The sequence below is a fragment of the Lutra lutra genome, chromosome 2, assembly GCF_902655055.1.
Source record: "Lutra lutra chromosome 2, mLutLut1.2, whole genome shotgun sequence".
Lineage (NCBI taxonomy): Eukaryota > Metazoa > Chordata > Mammalia > Carnivora > Mustelidae > Lutra > Lutra lutra.
This window is the reverse complement of record NC_062279.1, coordinates 99792909-99819935: the sequence shown is the minus strand read 5'-3', so window position 1 is coordinate 99819935 and position 27027 is coordinate 99792909. Positions and strand designations below refer to the sequence as shown.

At 35.0% G+C, this 27027-nt stretch overlaps 1 protein-coding gene across 5 annotated transcripts in view; it reads right to left on the bottom strand.

The window, feature by feature from the left end:
• Positions 1 to 27027, bottom strand: part of RAP1GDS1 (Rap1 GTPase-GDP dissociation stimulator 1) — a 155101-nt gene that overhangs the window by 19940 nt on the left and 108134 nt on the right. For all 5 annotated transcript variants that reach the window (XM_047718031.1, XM_047718030.1, XM_047718034.1 and 2 more), the window contains 3 exons: positions 22791 to 22919; positions 7921 to 8046; positions 543 to 686 (listed from right to left, as the gene is read on the bottom strand). In XM_047718031.1, coding sequence (XP_047573987.1) covers positions 543 to 686; positions 7921 to 8046; positions 22791 to 22919 — 399 coding nt within the window. The remainder of the gene's footprint in view (positions 1 to 542; positions 687 to 7920; positions 8047 to 22790; positions 22920 to 27027) is intronic.

Genomic DNA, 27027 nt, shown 5'->3' with positions numbered 1-27027 from the left:
GCTTTAAGTAGAGATTGGAAAAAGAGTTGAGGATTTTTCTAGTTTAAGTCCCAAATAAAGTCCTAACTTTCAGCCTTTTTGGTGCCACACCTCTCCTATATGACAGCTCTCTAAGATAACAAAGATAACAAAGACTCCTTTTTTCCAGGTTCGTTATCTCTAATTCTCTCCATGATGCATTTAAGGTTTCAATATCATCACATCAACAGGATTGTATGAGGCAGGAAAATGAGAAAATGCCTAATGTATATAGTATTCATGAAAGAGACAATATATTTTTTTTTAAAGATTTATTTATTTATTTATTTATTTGACAGAGAGAGATCACAAGTAGACGGAGAGGAAGGCAGAGAGAGAGAGAGAGGGAAGCAGGCTTCTTGCTGAGCAGAGAGCCCAATGTGGGACTCGATCCCAGGACCCTGAGATCATGACCTGAGCCGAAGGCAGCGGCTTAACCCACTGTGCCACCCAGGCGCCCCGAGACAATATATTTTTAAAAATATGACAATCATGTTCTTCGACTGACTTAAATTATAACTCACCTCCAAGAAGTAGTAAAACCATTAGATCTGAAGCAGTTTTGAGCTCAGCAATATCATCCTCTTTGTCACTGTCCACTTTCTGCTGAACAATCTCTAGTAGACATTCTACCAGGCCTGCTTCAACCAGCTGTAGCTTAATAGCATCTAAAGAATATGTAAGCAAAACAACCAAAACTTGAGATGAAATAAAAGTTGTTATAAGCAATACATTATGAAGAATTATAATAAAGAAAATGTATGATTTAGATAATACACTTTCAAAGATTTAAGTTTCAAAACAAAGTACACCTTATATACTTCTATTTCATTTTTTTTTACTTGAAATTAGGTCTCTTTTTACAATGCCCAGTAGCACCTAAACAACTGATTCTCAACTATGAAGGAAAGTAATAGCACTCCACTGTTAAAATAAATAGATATCTATTTTAGGTATCATGCATCTATTCTAGATATCATGCTCATGTTTAAAATACTATAAAACACCCAAACCATTTAAAATAAAACACATATGCCTGTTATACAGCGTTAAAGTATTATCCACTAATGGCATTTGAATAGAAAGTTATTGAAAGGTAAAGAGCTATTAGTAAATTTCAAACTATACCTAAGTATATTTGGATTCATATTTGTATAATTGTGATTTTTTCCAAGGCCGTTAACAAATCTACAACTTTCTGAATTTCAAAACCCATGTTTTTTAAAAGGGCTTCAGATTTTCATTAAAGTTTTCCTGAGTAATGGATACATGGTGGTTCATTATACTATATTTTCTTTACATCAGCATGGGTTTTAAATTTTCCATACTAAAAGTTGAAAGAAAAAAATAACTTTTGAACTTTCTGATGGATAACCAGCAATGTGAAGGTATTTAACAGCAAAATTTACATCCCAATTATATTGTTAAAAATTCTCTTCAGAGCAAGCCCTACTCATATCAGATCGTTTGCACCCTCATAAATTACATATTTTTTATTACAGAGCTTATTTCATCGCAGATTTTATATTCATGTCCATATCTGTCTCCATTACAGTAGGTACTATGCCTCTTTCATCTTTGTATTTTAACCTAAACTGGTTTACCTAAATGCTTTGGGTCTTTTTTTATAGCACTTAAGATAAATGTAGACAATTACTCAAAGACCTTAGAAACATTTGCTTAAAGTCTTGTTTTTCAGTTGGATTTTATTTTAGTCATTGGTTTCCCTAAGCTGTATATGTACACATCTATAGCAATGGCAGCTTTAGGTTGTTATTTGGGAGAAACAAAGACCTTTTTATAAATGACATTTTCTTTTAGTCAATTTTAAGATATAAAAATTTAGGTCTCCCCCCCCCCAACACTAGGACCACTGATACTCTTTAGAATATTATCTCAGAATACACAGAATATTCAACCCGGAATTTTTTTTTTTTTTTTTAAAGGTACACTTGCACTGTGCCATGCTGAAAGTAGGGCGTTTCCTTGGTTACACAATGCTAGGACTAGAAATATGTGGTGACTAGAATTGAAAGTCATGAGAAAAAGCCTTAAAATTCTAAAAACCTTGAATTATGCAAATCCCAATTTTAATGTCTTCTTTGCATACAAGGAAAACCAAAGATGAACACTAAGGATAGTCCAGAAATAAGTTTTCAAAGGTATCATTCAATTCACTGCACAATTATAAAACAGAAGTGAAGGTGGTAAAGGAGGAAACAGATATAAGAAAAACCTTGTTATTTTGACATATTGCAAGAAAGGTTACAGGTAATTCTCTGATATAAAACTGACTGAAGATCACAATAAAAATTTCATTTGGCCAAACCACCAAATGAGATGAGAAACAAGTTTTATTCTTTGTTCTTTAATAAGATCTAAAGCATTTAGAAAATTTAAAATGTGCCAAGATTAAAGTTTACAGCTCTCTCACAGTTTGACTGTAATCATATATATGTGGGAGGCTTTAAGTAGCCTTACTAAGGAGGATCAGCAAAGCAGTCTGCCAAAGCAGATAGCCCAGCACACATTTATCAACACAATTCTGCCCAAGGACATCTATTTTTATAGCCACCATTTGCATATATAGGTAAGTATACATACAGATGTATCATATATATATACTAATACATAAACACCTATGTACATTATGTACATATGTATATATATACATGTACAAATGTACATGTACAAATATATCTTTTCTAAATGGTGAAAAAAATGCCACAAAAGGAATAAAGTACATAATATACATATTAGTTTAATTAATTACTATGAAGCAAATAACCATGTAACTTCCACCAAGATCAAGAAATTCATTGCTAGCATCCCTGGGAGCCCCTCTGTTCATTCCCATTTCCCATCATGTATTACTTACTTCCTCCATTCCTCTCAAATCACTACCCTGATTTTTATGGTAAACACACTCATAATTTTCCTTACTATTTCACTAAATAAATAAGCATTCCTGAAAACTAGTTTAATTTGACCTTTTTTGAATTATTATATAAATGGAACCTTACAATACATATTTTTAGTGTTGGCTTTTTTTTTTTTTTTTAAGATTTTATTTATTTATTTGACAGAGAGAGAACACAAGTGGGCAGAGCAGTAGGCAGAGGGAGAGGGAGAAGCAGGCTCTCCACTGAGCAGGGAGCCCAATGCAGGGCTCAATCCCAGGACCCTGGGATCATGATCAGAGCTGAAGGCCCCTGCTCAACTGACTGAGCCCAGGTGTCCTGTAGTGTTGGCTTTTTTCTATCAATGTTTTTAAGATTCATCTAACTACTGTTAAAGTTGTCTTCATTTCTTTTCCTAAGTATAATTTTTTCCATTATATGAGTCTACCATTATTTATTCTGCTGTTAATGGACAGGAGTTGTTTCTAATTTTTCCTTTGCTATAGATAAAGCTAAGAACATTTCTGTAGTGGTTCCTGGTGGACATGTACATGCTTCTGGCTATATTCTAAGAGCAAAATTGCTATCACACAGAATACAATCTTGAACTTGTTTTCCAAATTGTACCAATTTACACACCCACCAGCACTTACTGAGTTTCCACCACTCCACACCCTCATCAACATTTGGTATTATTAGACTTTCCAATGGGTATGTAGTGTTTCATTCCGTATCCCCATTACTAACGAGTTAAGCATATTTTCATGTGTTTATTAGCCATTTGGACTTTATCTTTCGTCAAGTGCTTATTTAAATCTTTTATGTTTTCCCACTGGGCTTTCTACATTTTTCTTAATGATCTGTGGGAGTTTTTATAAGTTGTACACATTCTATTGATTATGTGTGTTGTAGATATCTTTTCTCACACACTGTGGTGCTTTTCACTCTTAATGGTACTTTTGGTGTGTTTGATTTCTAATTTTCATTAGAAGTTTTAGCCAAATTTATCAATCTTTTCCTTTACGGCCAGAGATTTCTGTGGCCTAAGAAAATTCTCTATAACTCCAAGGCCATAACAATATTCTTCTATCTTACATTTTTAAGGTATGTTTTCTGGTTTTTACTTTCCCATTCAGGTAATTATCTACCTAAACTTTTTTTATACAGTATGAAGTATGGGTGTACATATGTGTCTTCATTTGTATTTTTTCCCCCATATCCCCAGCACTGTTCATTGAAAGGACTGTTCTTTCTGTACTGTTTTGCACTGACAACTTGTTCTTTTCTCCTAATAAAATAAGTACTTATTAATGCATCCATCTGTTTTTAGGCATCCTGGTCTTCTCATCCATCCTTGTACCAATACCACATTGTCTTTTAATTACTACAGTTTCATCAGAATAAAGTTTTCTTGACGAATCTTATTAGTGATTTACCAGTTTTTATTTAGTCTCTCAGACTCAACCTTGGTGATTATATGCTTACGTTGCATTATGTATTTTCTATTTTATTAATCTCAGCTCTTTAGATTTCCTTGCCTCTAAGTATGGCTTTACCTATATCACAAAAGATTTAAGATATAGTACTGTTTTCATTATTAGAAAATTTTCTAATTTCCAGGGTGCTTTGGTGGCTTATTTGGTTGAGCATCTGACTCTTGGTTTCAGCGCAGGTCATGATCTTTGGGTCGTGAGATCATGCCCTGAGATCAAACTTGAGATTCTTTCCCTCCCTCCACTTGTGCATGCGCTTGTGCATGTTCTCTCTCTAATGAAAATCTTAAAAAAAGAAATATTTCCAATTTCCGTCATAATTCTCCTTTGACCTTCGAGGTATTGGAAATATATTTTTTAATATCTAAATATAAAGGGATTTCCTAGTTATCTTTTTATTAGACAATTCACTTAAGTCAGAACACATACTCCATAAGGTTGCAACCCTTTGAAATTGGTTAAAACTTTTTATTAGCTTTTAAAAATTCAATTAAACATATAGCATATCATTAGTTTCAGAGGTAAAGTTCAGTAATTCACCAGTTGCATATGACACCCAGTGCTCATTACGTCACATTAGCATCCTCAATGTCCATCACCTAGTTACCCCATCCCCCCCACCAGCAACACTGTTTGTTTCCTATAGTTAAGTCTCTTATGGTTTGTCTCCTTCTCTGATTTCAACTTATTTTATTTTTCCTTCCTTTCCCCTCAAGTTTATCTCTTTTGTTTCTTAAATTCCATATATGAGTGAAACCATATGAGTGAACCATATATAAGTGAAACCATATTTACCTTTTTCTGATTGACTTATTTCACTCAGCCTAATACCACATCAATGTAAAACTTTTTCATGACTATACGTGTATTATATATTTCATGTGTACTTGAAAAGAAAGGGCCCTGTAGCTGGGTGCAATACGTCCATTAAATCAATTTTCTTAATCATGTTGTTAATCTTTTCTATAATCTTTTTGTTGTTTTTTTATCTGCTTGTTGTATCAATTACTCAAAGAGGTATTAAAAGCTCCCATGGTATTTATGGACTTGTCTATTTCTCTCCATAATTCTGAGTATTTCTGCTTCCTATGTTTTGATGTAATGTATACTTACAGCTCCCAGGTGAAATCAGAACTTTCATCACCTTACCTCTATTAAGTCTTTTAATTTTAAGTTCTTTTTTTATCTGATATTAAATATAACTATCTCGGCCTTCTTAAAGTTTGAATGGTTTATTTACTTATGAAGATATATTTATTTTAGAGAGAGAGTACATGCCCATGGAAGTAGAAGCGGGGAAAGGAAGGGAGTAAAGGAGAGCAGAGGAAGAGAAGCAGACTCCCCACTGAGCATGGAGCCTGATGTGGGGCTCATCCCAGAACACAAGATCATGACCTGGCCCAAAATCAAGAGCCAGATGCTCAACTGACAGCCACCCACGCTCTCCTGAGTGATTTTTATTTTTTTAAATACTTTTATTCTCAACCTTTTAAATCTCCTTATATTTAACAAGTTTTGTTTTTAAAAGTATAGTTGATTTTTAAAAATTCAGTTGACAATTGGTCTCTTAATTGAAGGATTTAGGTCAAATGCAGTTAATATAACTACTGAAAAACTAGGTCTTAAACCTAGTATATTTTGTATGCCCTATTTGTACCCCCTGTTCCATGTTCGTTTTTCTCCCCTCTCTTCTGTTATTTTGAAGGTGTGCTTAAAAAAAAAACTTTCCATAAATCTTTCCATTAGTTTGGCAGTTACACATTGGTTTTTTTTTTTTTTAAATATTTTATTTATTTATTTGACACTCAGAGATCACAAGTAGGCAGAGAGGCAGGCAGAGAGAGAGAAGGAAGCAGGCTCCCTGCCAAGCAGAGAGCGCGATGCGGGGCTCGATCCCGGGACTCTGGGATCATGACCTGAGCCCAAGGCAGAGGCTTTAACCCACTGAGCCACTCAGGTGCCCCTACACATTGTTTTTAAAAATTATTTTAGTAATCACCTTAAAAGTTGGTGAACCTTCTCAGTTTTTACTCTGAAAATATCTTTAAATTTTGCCTTTAGTGTTTTTTTTTTTAAATTTTAATTTATTTATTTGACAGAGAGAGAAATAGGGCACAAATGAGGGGCAGGGGGCAGGCAGTAGGCAAAGGGAGAGGGAGAAGCAGGCTCCCTGCAGGGAGCCTCAACTAGGGGCTCGATTCTAGGCCTTGGGATCATGATCTGAGCTGAAGGCAGACATTTAAGTAACTGAGCCACCCAGGCGCCCTTGCCTTTAGTTTTGAAGGATGTTTTCATGCGGTTTAGAATTCTAGGTTGGCACTTTTTATTCCCAGCATGTGGAAGATGTTTCATCGTCATCTGGATTTCATTGTTGCGCTGGAAGATAAGCAATCAGCCAAACTGTCACCCCTTTTAAGATGATCTGTTTTTTTCCTGGTTGTTTTTAAGATTTTTGTCATTAGTTTCCTATAGTTTCAAGATACTGTATAGATATGTAGATTCCTTTTTATCAGGTTTTGATTCCTTTGGGTTTTTGAATATTTGTTATCTTACATTAATAATTTCTGCCAAATTCTCTGTCAAATTTTTAAGAAATATTGCCTCTGCTTCCCTCACCATTTTTTGGAACTCCAAAAAATGTATGTGAGAGCCTCTCACTGTACCCTTTGTATTTCTTATTCTCTTTTTATGTATATTGATTATTTTTTCTCTTTTTATACTTCATTCTGGATTTTCTTCCCATCTGTCTTCCAGTTCACTGGCTCTCTAAGATGACTATATTTAATTTAAATCCATCTATTAGGTTCTTATTTTGGATTGTATTTTTTTCAATTCAGGAATTTCCAATTGTTTTTCAAATCTGCTATGTCACTTTTTATAATTTCTAATTTCCTTCTAAATTTTTCAAGGTTCCTTTTAACTCTCTGAATATAGCAAGAACACCTATGTTGAGTCAATGTCTAATAATTCCAGTATTTGGAGATTTGCTGTTGTTGCCTGTTCTTTGTGCTGGTTCTTGCTTACACTGTCTTGTTTCCTCATGTGTATCATCCTTACTGATTATGTGCTAGACACTGTATTTGAAAAATTATTTATATGGGATGGTATGTTTACTCTGGTTCACTCTTATTCCTATGGTGTATCCCTTTAGATTTTTTACCAAAAATGGGAATAGTTTACCAGTGTCCACACTGTCCTTTCGCCTGACAAGGCTTCATAAGTGAAGTTCAGCCCTCAGGTGCCTTTTCCAAATAGGCATAAAAATGTGTAAGCCACAGAATCATGTTTAGACTTTATAATCAAAGAAACTTGGAAAGTAGTTTTGGCAAATGGAGTTATAGTTACAGAGTAGATAAGTAGCTGAAGTTATAGATACCCAAATAAAACATCACATCATTAATAAAGCAAAGAAGACTTTTGAGTTAAATAGCTGGCAACTAAGTAATATTAGGAAAAATGGAAAAGGCATATATGATAAAAAAAATCCAGAGATGCATTTATTTTCTCACCATTTTCTGCCAATGGAGCAAGAACTTCAAAAATCATTTCCCTTTTATCATGTTCTATTTGTTTCTTGAAGAGTTTTACCAGCTCTTCAGCAATGTTCGTACTGGCAAACTGTTCTTTACTTGACTCTGAAAAACAGGAGAGGTAATCTTAGAGTAAACACACAAAATTAAATGCAGAAGTTGTTTTTTATTACTTTCAATTCATGCTCATTTTGTACCATTACTGATAAATACAAATACTCAAGTACAGGAACTATCAGATACATCTTACATGCTCCTGAAAAGAAAAATGGCTTTAAAGAAAACATTTCAACCCAGTTTTATTCAAGTCTATAAAAAAATGTTCACTAGCATAATGTATAGGTAACCATAGCAACAATTAAATTACTAAGTTATAAATTCATAGTTTCAAGGCTTTTAGTCAAAGAAGAAAAACTGCTCATAACAGACTGCATTTTACATGGCTGAAGTAAAGATGACTTATCATCATTACATTTAGATTAAATTACATTTAAAACGGTATGTTCTTGTGCTGGTCCTGACATGCCTACTATTAAAGGTCAATTCTTCACATGTACTTGGGGTCTCATTCTCTCCTGCCTCTTTAGCATTTCCAATCTCTCCTCACTCCAGAGACCCACCATCAGCATTTAAATATGCTCTAATATTTCTCACACAAAAAAGCAATCTTAAAAATAGCTTTCTCCGGGCACTTGGGTGGTTCTGTTGGTTGAGCCTCCAACTCTTGGTTTTGGCTCCAGTCATGATCTCATGGGTTGTGGGACTGAGCGCCCTCCCCACTGCCCCCGCCCCGAAACGAGATCCATGCTCAGCAGGGTGACTGCCTTTAGATTCTCTCCTTCTGCCCCTCCTCCCACTCACACATGTATTTCTCTCAAATAATCTTTAAAAAAAAGAAAAACAACCATCTTCTACTTTACTTTTCTTCAACTACCATCCAATCTCTGTTCAGTTTCACAAACTAGTTTCTTGATAGCATCTACATATACTGTCTCTACTTTCTGAACTCACATTTGCTTTTAAACCCACTTCAAACTAATTTTGGCCCACCTGCTCCTCCTCTTCTATCAAACCTCTCTATAAATTCCAGTTCCTTGGGACTTGATCCTTTTTTTTCTTATCTTTTTGGTCCTCTCATCTCAGACAATCTAATTCTCTTCCACAGCAACAAAACAGTACCTGTATGTTGATACTTATACAATCCTCTCTCTAACCCTCTTCTATACTTCAAGCTACTAATTTAACTGACCACCTGACATCTCCATGTGAATATCCCCCTCTAGTATCCAGACTCAATGTCTAAAATTAGGACTTTTGGTACTACCTGAAATCTGTATTTCTTCCAGAGTTCCTTTACTTCCTTTAGTTGTTAAATGAACAGTTCATCTATCCATCTACATGGGCAAAAACCTAGTAGTCATTGCTCACTTGTTCTCATTCAACTTTACCTCCAGTGAATTACCAAACTCTACCAATCTGCCTCCAAAAATACAATTGGAATCCATTCCATTTCTCTCCATTATTTCTTTTGCTGCCTCAGATGTCCTAAAAATTTATCCAGAATTTTCAGAGAATTCTGACCAAATCCAATCTAGATTTGTTACGCTCTGTTTGGGGGCACAGGTGATATCCTAGAATTTTTTTAATCATTATCTTAATAGATACTTTCTTTTCCTTCCAGTATTAGATACTCTATTATCTATATCCTTTTGCCTTCACTTCTTTCAATTTGGTATAAGCATCCTCCAGCAGCTTCCAAATACACTTCTTATGATACTACATATAGGAGACAAATATTTTAAAATCCTGACTGTCTGAAAATGCTTTATCCCACCTAGAGTTTGTGCCTCTAATTTAAATTAGTCCCTCACCTCATTCCATTATTTTCTCATACTAGCAATTATCACAATTTATATGATTGTTTATAAATTTGTTTAAAATTTTTCCATCTCACCCACTAAGCCATAAGCTCCTTGAGGGCAAGGACGATGTGTATTAGCTACCACAAACACCGTGTACAGTATAGTGCCCAGGACATAGCAGGCATTCAAAATAATGCTTGACTGAATTAATGTGTGAACAATTAAATAAATATAAGAGGTAGATTCTGCTCTCTAGCTTCAGGTAAATCTCTGTTGATATCAAATAAAAAATACTGCAAATTCAACATTAAAAGAGAAAGTAGAAACATAAATCTTCACATGACTTCATAGTTGTTTTTTATTTTTTTTTCATAGTTGTTTTTTAATTTTTTTTTCAGTGATCCAAATTCATTGTTTATGCATCACACCCAGTGCTCCATGCAATACGTGCCCTCCTTAATACCCACCACAGGGCTCATCCAATCTCCCCTCCCAAACCCTCAGTTTGTGGGCTTCATAGTTCTGGATTCATTTCTATCACACTGCTTTTGGTGCCTGCATCAGATCTATGCCAAAATGATGAAAATCTACCCCAAAACTTTATGAATCCTTCATGCCACAAAAAAGAAGTAGGAGTGGAATGTCTTTTCTAATAAGCTACCTAAACCCTCAGAGATCATATTCTATAAATGTCAGCACATCTTACCCTATAAAGTGAGTTTTATATAAATAGGGATGATTTAAGTCCTGAGGACTTGGTTGCTCCTTTGCTTCAGACAGTTCTTCAAATGGGTAGAATTTCAGGGACATAAAATCATAGGTGAAATAGACTGACATCAACATTTATCTCCGTGCTCATTCTTTTTAAAAATAATAGTGTTAGTGTTCTTTTTTCCAATTCATATTCTACTCCTTCACTTAATAAACTAAAACCAAATCACTTCTGCTAAGTAATTCAGGCCATCTGCCACCACAAGGAAAAGCATGCTTTATGATTAATACACATATTAAAGAACAAGATCTGTATATATCCTAAAGGTGGATACAGAGAAAAGGCAGCATGAAGTATGATTTGAACATATCTGAATCAAATTTCATGGATGCTTAACATACCCTTGGCAAGAACCCTTATTTACTAAAGTTTTTTTCTGTTTTCTGTTTTCTATTTTATTTATTTATTTTAGAGATATAGGGTGAGAGAGAGAAAACATGAGTGGGGAGGGTCAGTGGGAGGAGACTCCCTGCCAAGCAGGAAGCCTGATTAGGGGCTTGATCCTGAGACTACTGGATAATGACCTGAGCTGAAGGAAAATGCTCAACCATCTGAGACACACAGGTACCTCTAAAGTTATTTTTATCAAAATAATTAATGGGTGGAGTGCCTGAGTGGCTCAGTGGGTTGAGCTTCTGCCTTCGGTTCAAGTCATGATCTCAGGTCCTGGGATAGAGCCCCACATTGGGCTCTCTGCTCAGCGGGGAGCTTGAATCCCCTTCTCTCTCTGCCTGCCTCTCTGCCTACTTGTGATCTCTGTCAAATAAATAAATAAAAACTTAAAAAAAATTATTCATGAGCTTAAAGGGATACTTAGTTCTAATACTTAAATTACCAGAAGAATCCAGTCTCCTTCTCCCATTTTTCCTCCTCAGAAGCAAAACACATAAAGCTCTTTTAGCTAAGTCATTGGTATTTACCTCCACATTTTTAAATAACATATCTGTATTGACACTTTTTGATTTTTTTTAGTTTCAAGAATATTTTATTGACTTTCCAATATAAACAATTAGGCCTTAGGTTTCTGCCCCCCCGCCTACAAACCCTCATCTTCTCAATATAATTATACTGTAATTTTGGTTATATCAGTAATTAGTGTTTTAATAATATAGTACCTCATTTTCCCTAGAATTATTTTTTGTTCCTTTGGGATTATTTTTTTTTCATTTGCTTACTTTTCTATGTACTTATCATTAATTCAGCTCCAAACTCCAAACTGTTGATCAACTGTCTGATCTTCTCTTAAGAAGCTCACTTTAGGTAATCAATCAATTTCATCTCCTTCAAGAATTACCCCAACCCCAACTCTAGCAGCCTCTGACTTGTTCCAATCTGGACTAGGTGCTCTTTGAAAACAGGCCATTTGGGGCCCTCAAGTCACTATCCTAATAGGAATTTCTCTTTTCCTGTTGGATCTCTTGTCTCCTGATTGCTATGTAGTCTTCTTTCTTAATTTAAACTCCTTGATTTGGTGGAACATATCTCACAGTGGCTTCCAGAGGAAAGGTATATAGGATAGTAATTTTCTGAAATGCTCATGTTTGCTAATGTCTTTATTATAACTTCACACTTTTTGACAGTTTGATTAGGTATAGAAATCTACATTGGAAATCATTTTCTCTCCAATTTTTGAAGGCAGTACTTTATCTTCTTCTGGTTGCCAGTGTTTTGAGACATCTAATGTCTACATATTTATACTCTTTTGTATGCAACTTTTTGTCCTCTAAATTTCTTAAGATGTTCTTTGTCCCATTTTAAAATTTCCAACAGGGGGCGCCTGGGTGGCTCAGTGGGTTAAAGCCTCTGCCTTCAGCTCAGGTCATGATCCCAGGGTCCTGGGATAGAGCCCTGCCTGGGGCTCTCTGCTCAGTGGGGAACCTGCTTCCTCCTCTCTCTGCCTGCCTCTCTACCTACTTGTGATCTTTGTCGAATAAAAAAATAAAAATCTTAAAAAAAAAATAAAATTTCAAACAGATAAGTCATGATCTGGGTCTATTTTCATCCATTAAACTAGGCATTTGACAGCCCGAATCATGGAAAATTATGTACTTTAGTTCTGTGATGCTTAAGTTATTTAGCAATGGTCTGTTTTTCTATTTCTAAAACTTTTGGCCTAATTCTCTTATCTGTATTTTCTCTTCTATTTTCTATCCTCTTGTTTTTCTGCTTTACTTCTGCAACTATTTCTCCAAAACAACTGTCTTTCATTTTAGCTATTTTGCTTTTAATGGTCAAGGTTTTTTCTTCTGCTCCTCTTTCTTTAAAAATAGCATCCTATTACAGTTAAACATTCCCAGTATTTTCTTCCCAATTACCTGAGTATATTTGCTCTTTTTTCCTTACCCTGCATGGTTTCTATTTCCTCCAAATTATTTCTTCTATTTATTTCATTACCTTTCATGTTAGAAGCTATCTTTACCTCTCTAATTGTCTATATATTGATTAAAAATTGGGATTTAAGTTGACTGGGAAGATGGTAGAGTAAGAAGGCCCTAACCTTGCCCTGTCCAATGGATACAACCAGATAATACCCATATCAGCATAAATAACCCAGGAAATGACCTGAAGACTGGTAGAACAAACTCTACAACTAAAGGCAGGGAAGAACTCACATCAAAGAAGGTAGGAAGGTGGTATGGGAGTGAAAACAATCTGTGGCTGTCCATGGTGGGGAGGAGTCAATGGTGCAGTGAAGGGGAGAAAACAGACTTTCACACCAAGGAGCCCATAAACAGGGAGGAAGAATCTCTACAATATTTACCTCTGAGAGTGAGAGGGGCCTAATTTTTAAATTCTTAAAACCAGTGGGACTTAAAGCCTGGAGTCTTAAAAATCAAGGGCTCAACTCTGGGAGAGCCCAGAAGGCATTAGGAAGTGGACTTCCTGCCTTTAAAGAAATGGCATAGCAAACAGACTGTGTAGTTACAGTATAAAAACAGCAGTTTGAAAAATGTTAGGGGACAGACAGGAGGAGGAATAATTTGCTCATCTCACAGCACAGCTAGGAGAGACAAGGATCACGGGAAGACTCCTTCAGGAACAAAGGAGCTGGCAGGTACCATTTCCCTCTTCCCCTGACAGCATAAAGAATGGCCACCTGTGGAATCAGGCTGGTATCCACACTCCTTATCTACCTTGGTTGCATTAAGCACTCACTTCTCCCCACACTTTGGCAATCTACCTTTCCCAGTCACACCTCAGTCCCAGTGCTATCCACCTCCCATCCTTCTCCCCAGAAGACCAGTGCAAACTCTGCCAATACCATATCTCCTGACCTGCCCATTTTGGTCTTGTCAGGGGCAGTTCTAGTTCTACACGCAGACCACCATACACCTAGGTGCAGAGAATAGAGCAAGAGCCCCTGCAGATAATACACTGAAGGAAAAAGAGGCCAAGACTCAACAACATAGCACATGCAACACAAATAAGAGACTGTCCCTGAAGTGCCAGGCCTTGGGGAACAGGGGACACTGCAGGGCACTACAGGACCTCTTCTTCATAAGACTATTATTGTTAAGAACAAGAGAAGTAGCTGACTTTCCTAACACACAGAAAAAGACACAGAAAGTCAGATAAAATGAGATGGAGAAACATCTCTGAAACAAAGAAACATTATCAAGCCACAGCAGGAGACCAAAGCAAAAACAGATATAAGTACTACACCTGGTAGAGAATTTAAAGTAATGATCATAAAGATATTCCATGGACTGGAGAAAAGAGTGGAGGACATCAATAAGACCTTTAACACAGAGATGAAAAAGAACCAATCAGAGATCAAGAACACAATAAGTCAAATTAAAAATACACTTGATGGAATAAATAGCAGGTTAGATGAAGCAGAGAAATGAACAGCCTAGAAGACAGAGTAATGGACAGTAACCAAACTGAACAAAGGAAAGAAAATTATGCAAACTGAGAATAGTCTGAGGGAACTTAGTAACTCCATCAAGCATAACAACATCCACATTATAGGGAACTCAGAAAAACAAGAGAGAGATAAGGGGGCAGAAAATTTATCTGAAGAAATAATAGCTGAAAACTTCCCTCATTTAGAGAAGGAAATGAGATATCCAGATCAAGGTGGCACAGAGATCACCTGGAAAATTCAACCCAAAGAAGTTCACACCAAGACATTAATAATAAAAATGGCAAAAGATAGTATAAGGAAAAAATTTTAAAGCAGCAAGAGAAAAGAAGATAGTTACATACAAGGGAAACCCCATAAGTCTATCAGTGGATTTTTCAGCAGGAACTTCATAGGCCAGAAGGGAGTGATATAATACATACAAAGTGCTCTAAGGGAAAAATCTGCAGCCAGGAATACTCTTAACAAGGGTATCATTCAGAATAGAAAGAGAGATAAAAAGTTTCTCAAAGAGTTCATGACCACTAATCCAGCCTTACAAACAATATTAAGAGAGACTCGTTGGGTGAAAAACAAAAGACCACAAGTGAGAATATGGAAAGTAAAAAGCACAAAATCAATAAAAAGAAATATTTCTGTAAAAATCAGTTGAGGGATTCATAAAACAAAAGGATTCAAATATGATACCATATACTAAAATTGTGGCAGGGGGGAGAAAAGTAAAAAGAATGGACTCAAACTTACTTAACCATCAACTTATATAGACTGCTATATACAGAAGACATTATACACAAACCTAATGGTAACCACAAATCAAAAACCAGTAATAGATATGAAAAAAAAACAAGGGAATCCAAGTATAGCACTAAAAAAAGCCAACTATGAAAGAGAAAAAAAGATAGGACCGGAGAGAATCTAAAGCAACAACTACAAAAGGGTAACAAAATGGTAATAAATACATATCTATCAATAATTACTTTGAATGCAAATGGACTTAATGCTCCAATGAAAGGACATAGGGTAAAGGAGTGGATAAAAAAACAAGACCCATCTATATGTTGCTTACAAGAGACTCATTTCAGACCAAAACACACCTGCAGATTGAAAGTGGGGGATGGAGAAACATTTTTCATGCAATGGATTCCAAAAGAAAGCTGGAATAGCAGTACTTATATTGGACAAAATAGACTTTACAACTAAGACTGTGACAAAAGACAAAGAAGGATACTATATAATAATAAAGGGGACAATCTAATAAGAGGAAATAACAACTATAAATATTTATGCACCTAAGTACTCAAATACATAAAACAGTTCATAACAAATCAACAGTAATAAAATAACAGCAAGGGACTTTAATATCTCACTTACATCAATGGACAGATCATCCAAACACAAAATCAACAAGGAGGGAATGGCTTTGAATAACATATTGGATTTAACAGACAAATTCAGAACACTTCAGCATATACATTCAAGTGCACATGGAACATTTTCCAGAACAGATCACGTATTAGGCCACAAAACAAGTCCCAGTAAATTAAAAAAAAAAAAAAAAAAAAAAAAAAAAATCAAAGTCATACCATGCATACCTCTCTCTCTCTTTTTTTAAGGATTTTATTTATTTATTTGAGAGAAAGAGAGAGGGAGAGTGAGCATGAGCGGGAGGTGGGGCAGGGGGCAGAAGGAGAGGGAGCAGCAGACTCCCTGCTGAGTAGGGAGCCCGACATGGAGCTTGATCCCAGGACTCTGAGATCATGACCTGAGCTGAAGGCAGATGCTTAACCTGATGCCCCGCCATGCATCTTTTCTGACCACAATCTTATGAAATTAGAATTCAATCATAAGAAGAAATCTGGAAAGAGCACAAATATATAGAGGTTAAATAACATGCTAGTAAATAATGAATGGGTCTACCAAAAATCAAAGAAGAAATTAAAAATTACATGAAAAAAATGAAAATGAACACAATGGTCCCAAGTCATTGGGATACAGCAAAAGTGGTTCTAAGAAGGAAGTTTACAGCAATACAGCCTACCTCAAGAAGAAGAAGAAGAAAAAAAATCTCAACCAAAACCCCTAACCTTACACCTAAAGGAGCTAGAAAAAGAAGAACAAACAAAAGCCAAACTCAACAAAAGGAATAGAGACTAGAGCGGAAATAAATGATACAGAAACCAAAAAACAACAGAACTGATGGATGAAACCAGGAGGTGGTTCTTTGAAAAGATCAATCAAATTGACAAACCTCTAGGAAGACTCATTAAAAAAAAAAAAAAAAATAGAGGGCCCAAATACTAACAAATTGGACAACATAGGACAAATGGGTAAATTCCTAGAAATATATAACCTACAAAACTAAGGAGGAAGAAATAGATAATTTGGACAGACGAAGTACCAGCAATGAAATTAAATCAGCAATCAAAAAACTTCCAAGAAACAAAAGTCCAGGATCAGAGGGTTCCACAGGTGCTTTCCACCAAACATTTAAAGAAGAGTTAATATCCACTCTTCTCAAACTATTCAAAAAAATACAAGAGGAAGCAAATCTTCCAAATTCAATCACCCTGATACCAAAACTAGATAAAGACACTACAAGAAAACTACAGGTTAATATCTCTCATGAATATAGATGCAAAATCGTCAACAAAATATTAACAAACTGAATTCAACAATACATTAAAAAAATCATACACCACAATCAAGTAAGTTTTTCCTGGGATGCAACTGTGGTGCAATATTTTCAAAACAATCAATGTGATACATCACATTAATAAAAGGATAAAAACCATATGATCACTTTAATAGAAGCAGAAAAAGCATTTGACAAAGAAAGACATCCAATCATTATAAAAACCCTTAACAAAGTAGCTCTAGAAGGAATCTATCTCAACATAATAAAGGCCTTATATGAAACACCCACAGCCAACATTATACTCAATGGTTGCAAAACTGAAAGCTTTTCTCCTAAGGTCAGGAAAAAGCCATGGATACCACTCTCAAGACTTCTACTCAACACAGTACTGGAAGTCCTAGCCACAGCAATTAGACAGCATAAAACAATAAAAGGGAACCAAATTGGTAAGGAAGACATAAAACTCTCAGTATTTGCAGATGACATGATACTATACACAGAAAACCCTAAAGACTCCACCAAAAAACTACTAGAACTGATAAATGAATTCAGTAAAGTAGGAGAATACAAAATCAATGTACAGAAATCTGTTGTATTACTATACACTAATAATGAAGCAGGAGAAAGTAAAATCAAGAAAATAATCCCATTTATAGTTATCAAAAATAGAATATCTAGGCATAAACTTAACTAAAGAGGTGAAGGACCCGTATTCTGAAACTATAAAACAGTGATGAAAGAAATTCCAGACAATTCAAGAAATGGAAAAACATTCCATGCTAATGGGTTAGAAAAACAAATATTGTTAGAATGTCTATATTACCCAAAGCAACCTACAGGTTTAATGCAATCCCTATCAAAACATCAAAAGTATTTTTCATGGAACTAGAACAATCTTAAAATTTTTATGGAACCACAGAAGACCTTGAATAGCCAAAGCAATCTTGAAAAATAAAAACTAGAGGTATCAAAATTTCAGACTTCAAGTTATATTGCAAAGTGGTAGTATTTAAAACAGTATGGTATTAGCATAAAAACAGACCGACAGATCAATGGAATAGAACAGAAAACCCAGAAATAAACCCACAATTATATGGTCAATTAATCTTCGACAAAGGAGGAAAGAATATCCAATAGAAGAAAGTTCCTTCAACAAATGATGTTGGGAAAACTGGAGAGCTACATGCAAAAGAAAGAAACTAGGGCATTTTCTTTCACCATGTACAAAAATAAACACAAAATGGATGAAAGACCTAAATGTAAGACCCAAAACTACAAAAAATCTAGAAGAGAGCACAGGGAGTAATCTCTCTGACATTGGCCATAGCAACATTTTACTAGATAATGTGTCCTGAAGCAAGGGAAATAAAATCAAAAGTAAACTTCGGGGACTGTATCAAAATAAAAAACTTCTGCACAGCAAAGGAAACAATCAACAAAACTAAAAGGCAACCCACTAAATAGGAGAAAATATTTGCAAATGACATATCCAATGAAGAGTTAGTATCTATAATATAAAAAGAATGATACAACTTAATACTCAAGACAAATAATCCAATTAAAAATTGGAAGAAGAGGGGCGCCTGGGTGGCTCAGTGGGTTAAAGCCTCTGCCTTCAGCTCAGGTCATGATCCCAGGGTGCTGGGATCGAGCCCCGAATCAGGCTCTCTGCTCAGCAGGGAGCCTGCTTCCACCTCTCTCTCTATCTGCCTACCTCTCTGCCTACTTGTGATCTCTGCCTGTCAGGTAAATAAATAAAATCTTAAAAAAAAAAAAAAATGGAAGAAGACCCAAACATGTATTTCTCCAAAAAAGACATACAGATGGCTAACAGACACATGATAAGATGCTCAAGAAATGCAAATCAAAACTACAATAAGATACTGCCTTACACCTATCAGAAAGGCTAAAATTGAAAACACAAGAAAAAAGTATTGGTGAGGATACAGAGAAAGGGGAACACTCTTGCATTATTTGTGGGAATGCAAATTGGTGCAGCCATTGTGAAAACAGTATGGAGCTTCCTCAAAAAATTAAACACAGAACTACCCTACAGTTCAGTAATCACACTACTGGGTATTTGCCCCAAAAACACAAAAACACCAACTCAGAAGGATACATTCACCCCTATGTTTACTGCAGCCTTATTTACAATAGCCAAATTATGGAAAGAGCCCAAGTTTCTATCAATAGATGAATGGATAAAGAACAAGTGGTATATATTTACAATGGAATATTATTCAGTCACAAAAGGGAATGAAATCTTGCCTTGTTGTCTTTGCAACGACATGGATGGAATTAGAGAGTATTATGTTAAGTGAAGTCAGTCAGTCAGAGAAAGTCAAATGCCACACAATCTCACTCATACATGGAATTTAAGAAACAAAACAAAGGAGCAGGGAAAAAAAGAAAAAAGAGAGACAAACCAAGAAACAGACTCTTAACTATAGAGAGCAAGCTAATGGTTACCAGAGGGGAGGTGGGTTGGGGAATGTGGGAAATAGGGAAGGAGGATTAGAGTATATTCATCATGATTTAAAAAAAAAGAAAGAAAAAAAAAAAGAAATTGGGATTTAAAAACTAATTAGGAGCTATGAGCATAAGCAGTCTTCTGAACTACAAGATTATCTGTAAGGGCAGTCTGATGGCCTTTTTGTATAAATATCTTTATGTTCTACAGAACAAATGGGATAATAACACTGGGGTTCTCAGTATTTTCACTTAAACTATTTTTGGAATGGTACTCTGGTACCTGTTACTTCAAGTTAGTCTGATGTCCCCAGACTATAAGTTTTCTGTTTGTAGCCTTTCTAGAGAATATATACAACCTTTGTTTACATGGGAAGGGGTAGTTACTATAAAGTGTGGAAAGGGGCTTTCTGGCAGTAGTGAACTCCCCATGAGAACACGCCCCTTACGAAGGACCTCTTGCACTTGTCCCGGAAGAGGAGAAGGGGAAGCACAAGAAATGTTTTTTGCAGAGCCTCGACCCCTACTTCATGGACGTCAAGTGCCCAGGATGCTACAAAATCACCAGTCTTTGGCCATGCACAAGGGGTAGTTTTGTGGGTTGGGTCCTCCACTGTCCTCTGCCAGCCTATAGCAGGAAAAGCAAGTTTTAAAGAAAGATGCGAGGGGCACCTGCGTGGCTCAGTGGATTAAAGCCTCTGCCTTTGGCTCAGGTCATGACCCTAGGGTCCTGGGATCGAGTCCCGCATCGGGCTCTCTGCTTGAGAGCCTGCTTCCTCCTCTCTCTGCCTGCCTGTGATCTTTGTCTGTCAAATAAATAAATAAAATATTAAAAAAAAAAAAAAAAAGAAAGATGTGAAGGAGCACTAAAGCACCCTGAATCAGATGAGTGGGAAACGATCTCAATAAACACATTTTGGGTAAAATAAAATAAAAAAGAAGTAAAGTATGGAAAGGGAATGATATTTTAATACCACCAAATTTTGATCCTTCTGAAGATTCCAAAGAGCAAACTGGTTACTTCTTGGCTTTCTAATCTAGGAGTTATACATCAAAGTTTTGCTAAATTACTTACTGCTAGTCTTTCTTCCCAGGTCAGAAAATACTTTTGTGTCATCTCCTCTCCCTTTTTTCTCTTCCCTTCTCCTTGTGGATTTAAGTCTTTAAAAAAGTATCCCTTTACTGTAGTTTTAGTTTCCAGAAAGAAGTGAAATCAAATACAAGTTTTTATTCTATCACTTCTATACACCAAATCCTAATATATTAAGCAGGAATTTTCATTATAAAAGATTTTGGAGCCAAATAAAAAGGAAGTCCTATAAACTAGGACTCAAAGAAAACAAAAAGACAGAAGTACACTTTCCTTTTTTTGTCCCCAATTCTGTAATAGATTATACTTGTTCTATATTTTGCCTTTGTATCTTTTGTGAACAAAACCACAAAAATTTGTTTAACATTTTTATTAATGAATTTGACTAAAAATAACTTTAGCATATACTAAGTCATATTCAGAAGCGTCTAATACAAATGTAATGGGAACTTGATATTTACCTATTGAGTAATAATAATGCTTTGTGGATTTCTTAACTTATTGGAATAAAACACACACTGGAAAGAGAAAAAGTATTCTGGGTCATATATGTTGAATTTGTGTTGATGTATAACCTAGCTATTACATGGACATAACAGACTCATGATATAAACTCTAGAGGTCTTACTATGTAAAGGAATATTTCTCTTTTATCCTTTCACCCTCCAATTGGGGTAAAGGCAGTAACAGCTGAAAACAGATTATGAAATCGGAATAATTGGGTATATATAATAAGAATATATATGTGAGAATATAATACATATATAATAAGAATATATATAATAAGGATGACTTTAAACACTGTGCATCAATGGTACTAAAAAAAGAAACTCAAATTCTTGTCTCATGAAAAGAAATTCATTCTAAACATGTTGCTGTTCTTAAAAACAAACAAAAAACCCCAATTTTAAAAATTAGCTCATGTTGCTGTTTTTCTTACAAAAAAAAAAAAAAGACTTAAAAATTAGCTCTGATAATCTCTAGACCTTTAAATTTGAAGCATTTATTTATTTATTTTTTAAGAGTTTATTTATTTATTTGACAGAGATCACAAGTAGGCAGAGAAGCCAGCAGAGAGAGGGGGGGAAGCAGGCTCTGTGATGAGGAGAGAGCCCGATGCAGGGCTTGATCCCAGGACCCTGAGATCATGACCGGAGCTGAAGGCAGAGGCTTACCCCACTAAGCCACCCAGGCGCCCCTAAATTTGAAGCATTTAAAGTCTAAGCTAAAGAAAGTACTGAGATCAAGATTTTAATGTGTAGTATGTAAGAAAACGAGCTCTCAGAAAATCCAAGGTCAGAGTCCTAGTGCTTCTATTTATTTATTTATAAGTGGGTATAATTAACAGAATTAATTTGTTTTAGCTATTATATTTAGTTATGACAAAACATCATTTGGTTTCACTGTCCCCATTATACAAAATTTATTATGAACATGGTTGTGGGGTAGATTCAGACCAGGCATTGTAACTTTATAAGAATCACAGGAAGGAAGGTCAGAAAGAAGAGAGTACTATCAATGATACAGAGAAAAACAAAACAGGGAAAAGAGACAAGGATGCTGGTGTCATCAGTCCTCTTCTCTGTTGTGACTGGGCTGTGTTTCCAGTATTGGTCTGTTTCTGTCTGCCTTCTGATTTTCAAGGATTTCTAATATTTTTTTCTAATGCTACTACAAATATATTATTATGAAAAAGTCCTCTATCATTTTTAGGGATTTTCTAAAAGTGGGGAGAAACCTTAGTCTGTTAGGTTCCTTTTTACCTGATAAACAATTTATATAAAATGCAATAAATTAAGAATACTTATTTTTGTCCTGGAAAAACAATACTTGATTTCAAGACCATCTCTCATGTAAGAATACTAAAGTCAAGTGGAGATCATTTTAAATATTCAATTCTATTAAATAATATACAAGTGGAAACTTTAAACCTTGATAAATAAAACAATGAGGGAAGCAAAGGACCTCCAATTATAAACAATACAATCATAAGATATAATTGGACCTACTTTTTTTTTAAACAACGAAGCAAGTATTGTCATTGCTTCAAAAAATATAATCTAAATGGATCTCCAGGTTGTTAACATCTAGAGGAAATTTTATTATAAGTACGTTAATAAAGTTAATTACATTTGTGGTTCATGACTAGGACTTACCAAGTTCTGCTAAGTTGCCAAATGCAACAAGACACATTTCTGTAAGAGCTGCATTTTGGCAATGGATGCCCAATAATTTCACTAAGGTAGGTATAACACCCATATTGATAAGCTGAGCTTGAAGGGAATCTGTAAAAAACAAACAAACAGAAGTGTTTATGTATCAAATGGACATTAGTAAAAAGAAAGCACCTCTTATTCTCCCTATTGCAAGATCAATACCATTTTCAATTACAGTAAAACAAGATTAAGTCCATCCATACAACTGTCTGAAAAATCTTAAAACATTAGTTCACAAGAGTTGAGTTTTGAATCTTTTAAATGATTAAAAGAAATTTAGAAAAGAACAGAACTCAAATAATATGTCAAAACATAAATTTAAAAAAAAAACAGGGTCTTATACCTTTGTAGAGTAAGTTTTAAAAATATATAAATAATTAAAAATTACCACTGATCATTATGTGAAAAAGTTAGACAAAATAATATTTGTATTATACTGTATTATAGGAAAGCAGAGTATACAAAAAGCAGAGAAAAAACAGTTAACAAAGACCAAGAGAAGACAGAATCTTAGAATCCCTTAAAACAGCTGCTTTATAATAAAGAATGAAAAAGATATATAATATACAAAAATCATTTTGATTATTTGTAGCAGAATGTTCTTCGATGACTGCTAGGAAGGAAAGTAGTTTTGTAAGGAAAAAAATGTGTTATTTAAAATATTTTTCTTTTCGAAGTTTTAATAGTGACAAGCATCATAGTAAAGAAAGGAAAATTTGGCTTGAGAGGTGAAGAGGATGAGATCAATACACTTTGTCATCATTGCTTGCCCTCATTTTCTAAGAAAACTAATTAGTTTTAAAGTACTTAACAGGCCTGGGATTTCCACAATAGCTCTTCATGAACAAATTATGGCAGAATACCTGTAGCAAAGCTGAAGGTAAATAAGCCAAACGAAAATCAAAAGTTCTGCCTCTTACAATAAGCTAAGAAAGATATAAACATTCACATGCCTATGCAAAACACTATTACTATTAATAACTTTCATCCAAAGATACAGAATGCTTTCAAAATTCTGTTTCTTTTAAAAATTATATGCCATTTTTCAAGCTAACAATTTTCTCCAAATTCTTTTTTAGTTACCTATTGGGAATCTAAAGATAAAAATCCTGTTTATTACAAACACATTTTCCTTAGAGTGCGCATCCCTTGACAGTCTGCCTACTAATCTCTTCATCAGTCTTTCCAGTTCTTAACCAACTGATAAGGAGGTGGTTGGGTGATTATCAGATAAGAACAAGAAGGTGGGTTGAGTTGCCTCACATGCCAGTCGATTATATGCCTGTTGGTCTTTGAAGTCAATTTTTCCTGCTTTTAGAGTAATTATGAAGGGGACAGCCAACAGAGGCTCATCACCCTGAAAACTGATGAGTGGGTAATTACGCATACTATCTGGTTCAATTGTGGGGGGCCTATTACCAAAACAAAAAAACAGGCCTGGGAAAAGGGGAAGTTTACATTTAGAGTTCAAATAGTCTAAAATAATTTCAAATTTTGCAATGGAATTATGAAATCTATTCTAAAAAGAGAAAGAATAAAAGAGTATATTCAACTAAATGATTTGTTCTTATGCCTTTAATGTTACATATTTCTTCTTACTATACAATTCAGCAATTGATGATTCACAATATTTGTATTATCTTATAAGCAAATTACTTAGGTTATAAGGTATAGTATTACGTGTTTTATCGGCAGAATACTTGTATTATGGTTATAGTATTCATAATGATCAAGCACCAATAAGCTTTCCAAGTCAGAAATTACTTCGATTACTTACCAGTGAAGTTCTTTATTATTGGATCACCTTTGCAGATCTTTGTTCTTTAGCAGTATTTTTAACTTTCATTTATTTATTTACTCATTTTGACTATCTCCTCAAATACTGCAGAACTGTTGAATCATTAAGTTTCAGGTATGTAAGCGTGAGCACTAGCGCATGCATTGAGTGTGAGTCAAACTCCACTAAATGTCTGCATATATGTAAGCATCACACACCCCCTCAGTACTGTTGGTACCAAGTATAAATATCCAACAGTCCAGGGACATCAGAGAAATAACAAATTTTATGAAGGGGATAACTAAACAGGAGAATAATACCACTTAGAGGATGATGTTCTTCATGTTCTCCTAACTTGGCATCTCTACCACTTTACTGGACTGCTTTTAAGGTATTACGAATTTTGGTTCCAGGGAAATGAGGGACAAAAAAACAGAGGAAATGTTGCACAGTTTCATAAAATCTTTGGCATACAAATTGAAGCAGTAATATTTGAAATTGTGGTAGATCAGGAGAAAAAGAAGCATAGTCCAATGGCAGTCAGTAGGTGTGAATCATCCTAATTTATTAAAATCACTTTGCTTTGGCAAAATGTGTTTCAAAGCTACCCAGGAGCCAAATTAATTGTATACTCACATATAACACACATACCACACACAAGTAAAGAGAAAAATTATATAGTCATCCAATGGGCATACTCATTTTTGACTACTTGGGTGCTTTCTTTTATATCCACTCCTGTGAGGCTAACTAAAACAAAAATTACACTCAAATAACTCTAAAATCTGTTCATATCAATTGTAGGCAAGTCATTCTCCTGGATAATGAAGGCCCAGATGAGGAAAAAAATTTACTTAAACAGACTGATACAAATTTTCATTTCAAGATAAGCAGGTATCCTAGAACATGGTTCTCAAAATGGGGTCCCCAAAACCCTTTCAGAGGATCACAAAATCAAAACTACTTTCATAAAAATACCAAGATTATCTATGCCTTTTTCACTGTATTGATATTCGCACAATGGTGCAGAAACAGTGGTGGGTGAAACTGCTGGGGCTTTATTATGAACCTAGTCAGTGGCATCGAATTCTGTTGGTGGTCATCATGTTCTTCCCCACCACACATTCACAGTAAAATAAATGCTGTTCTTCTCAGCGATTATTTTACTTTTGCTATTATTTTTTTCTCAAGTAGGCTCCATATCCAGCATGGGGAACTCATAACCCTGAGATCAAGAGTCACAAGCTCTACAGACGGAGCCAGTCAGGCGCCCCAGCTGTATTTTTAATTTTGAAAAGTTATTTTTCACAAAAACACATGGCAATGTGAGTTATAAATTTTAAATGCAGTATTAAGTAATTTTTAAAATTGTCTCCATTTTAATTTCTAATATGGTAAATATTGATAGGTATAGCCCATATTTATAAACAAAAATTCTATAGGGTCTTCAACAATTTTTAAGTGTCTAAAGAGTCCTGAGACCAAAAGTTTAAGAACCACTGCCAAAGGATTACCTAGCTTTTACAGGAGATGGAAAATGAAACAAAACAGAACATGGAATAAAGATTCTGAAATTCAGTGATGTGCTTGGCAGATGAAATAACAGGAAAAGAAATAAAAATTAAAAGCATGGTAGGAACCCCAGATTTTGGTGTTCGGATATTATGAGCAAAATTACATTGAGAACTTGAACATCTTAGTTTGCTTATTTGAGTAGAAACACTACTTAAGCCTAGAGAATATTCCATGGTTGGGTCTGTTTGCCTATTTCAGTTACAACTTAGTATGTTATCCATAGTTTGTTTTTGTGGGTTTGTTTGGTTTATTTATTATTTTTTTTGAGGGGTGGGGTTAAGTAGGGCTCCGGTTTGTGTGAAATAAACTGGTATGAATTCTTATTGCTGGAAGCAAATGATTAAGTTTAATCACTTTTTCCTCATTGCCCAAAGAAAGCTTATGAATGGACTTCAAAGGATGATAGGTGACACTCATGATATTATGAATGGTATCAGGAGTATGACTTTTGAATCAAAAACTAACTGGAAGACATTCTTAGAACCAGAAATAGTTCACATTCTCTAGAATTGAAAAAGTGTAACAGAGCAGGACTGAGAATTTTTGCATCCTTCAGTGAATACCAACCAGCAACTCCAGGGGAATGTTTATCAGAACTCAACAAACACAATTCACAAAATGCAACCCAGCCTCGTACATAGCAAACACTTATGTGTGAAAGACAGTCTTTAGACAGCACAATGTCATAAATGTCTGAAGACTTTTAAAGATTGCTCCTGACACACATCACAGACAAATACTAACCAAAATACAGAATTACAAAATATCAAGATGACACAGGCCCTACATGATCTATGGGGAGGAAGAGGAAGAAAGGCACTGAGG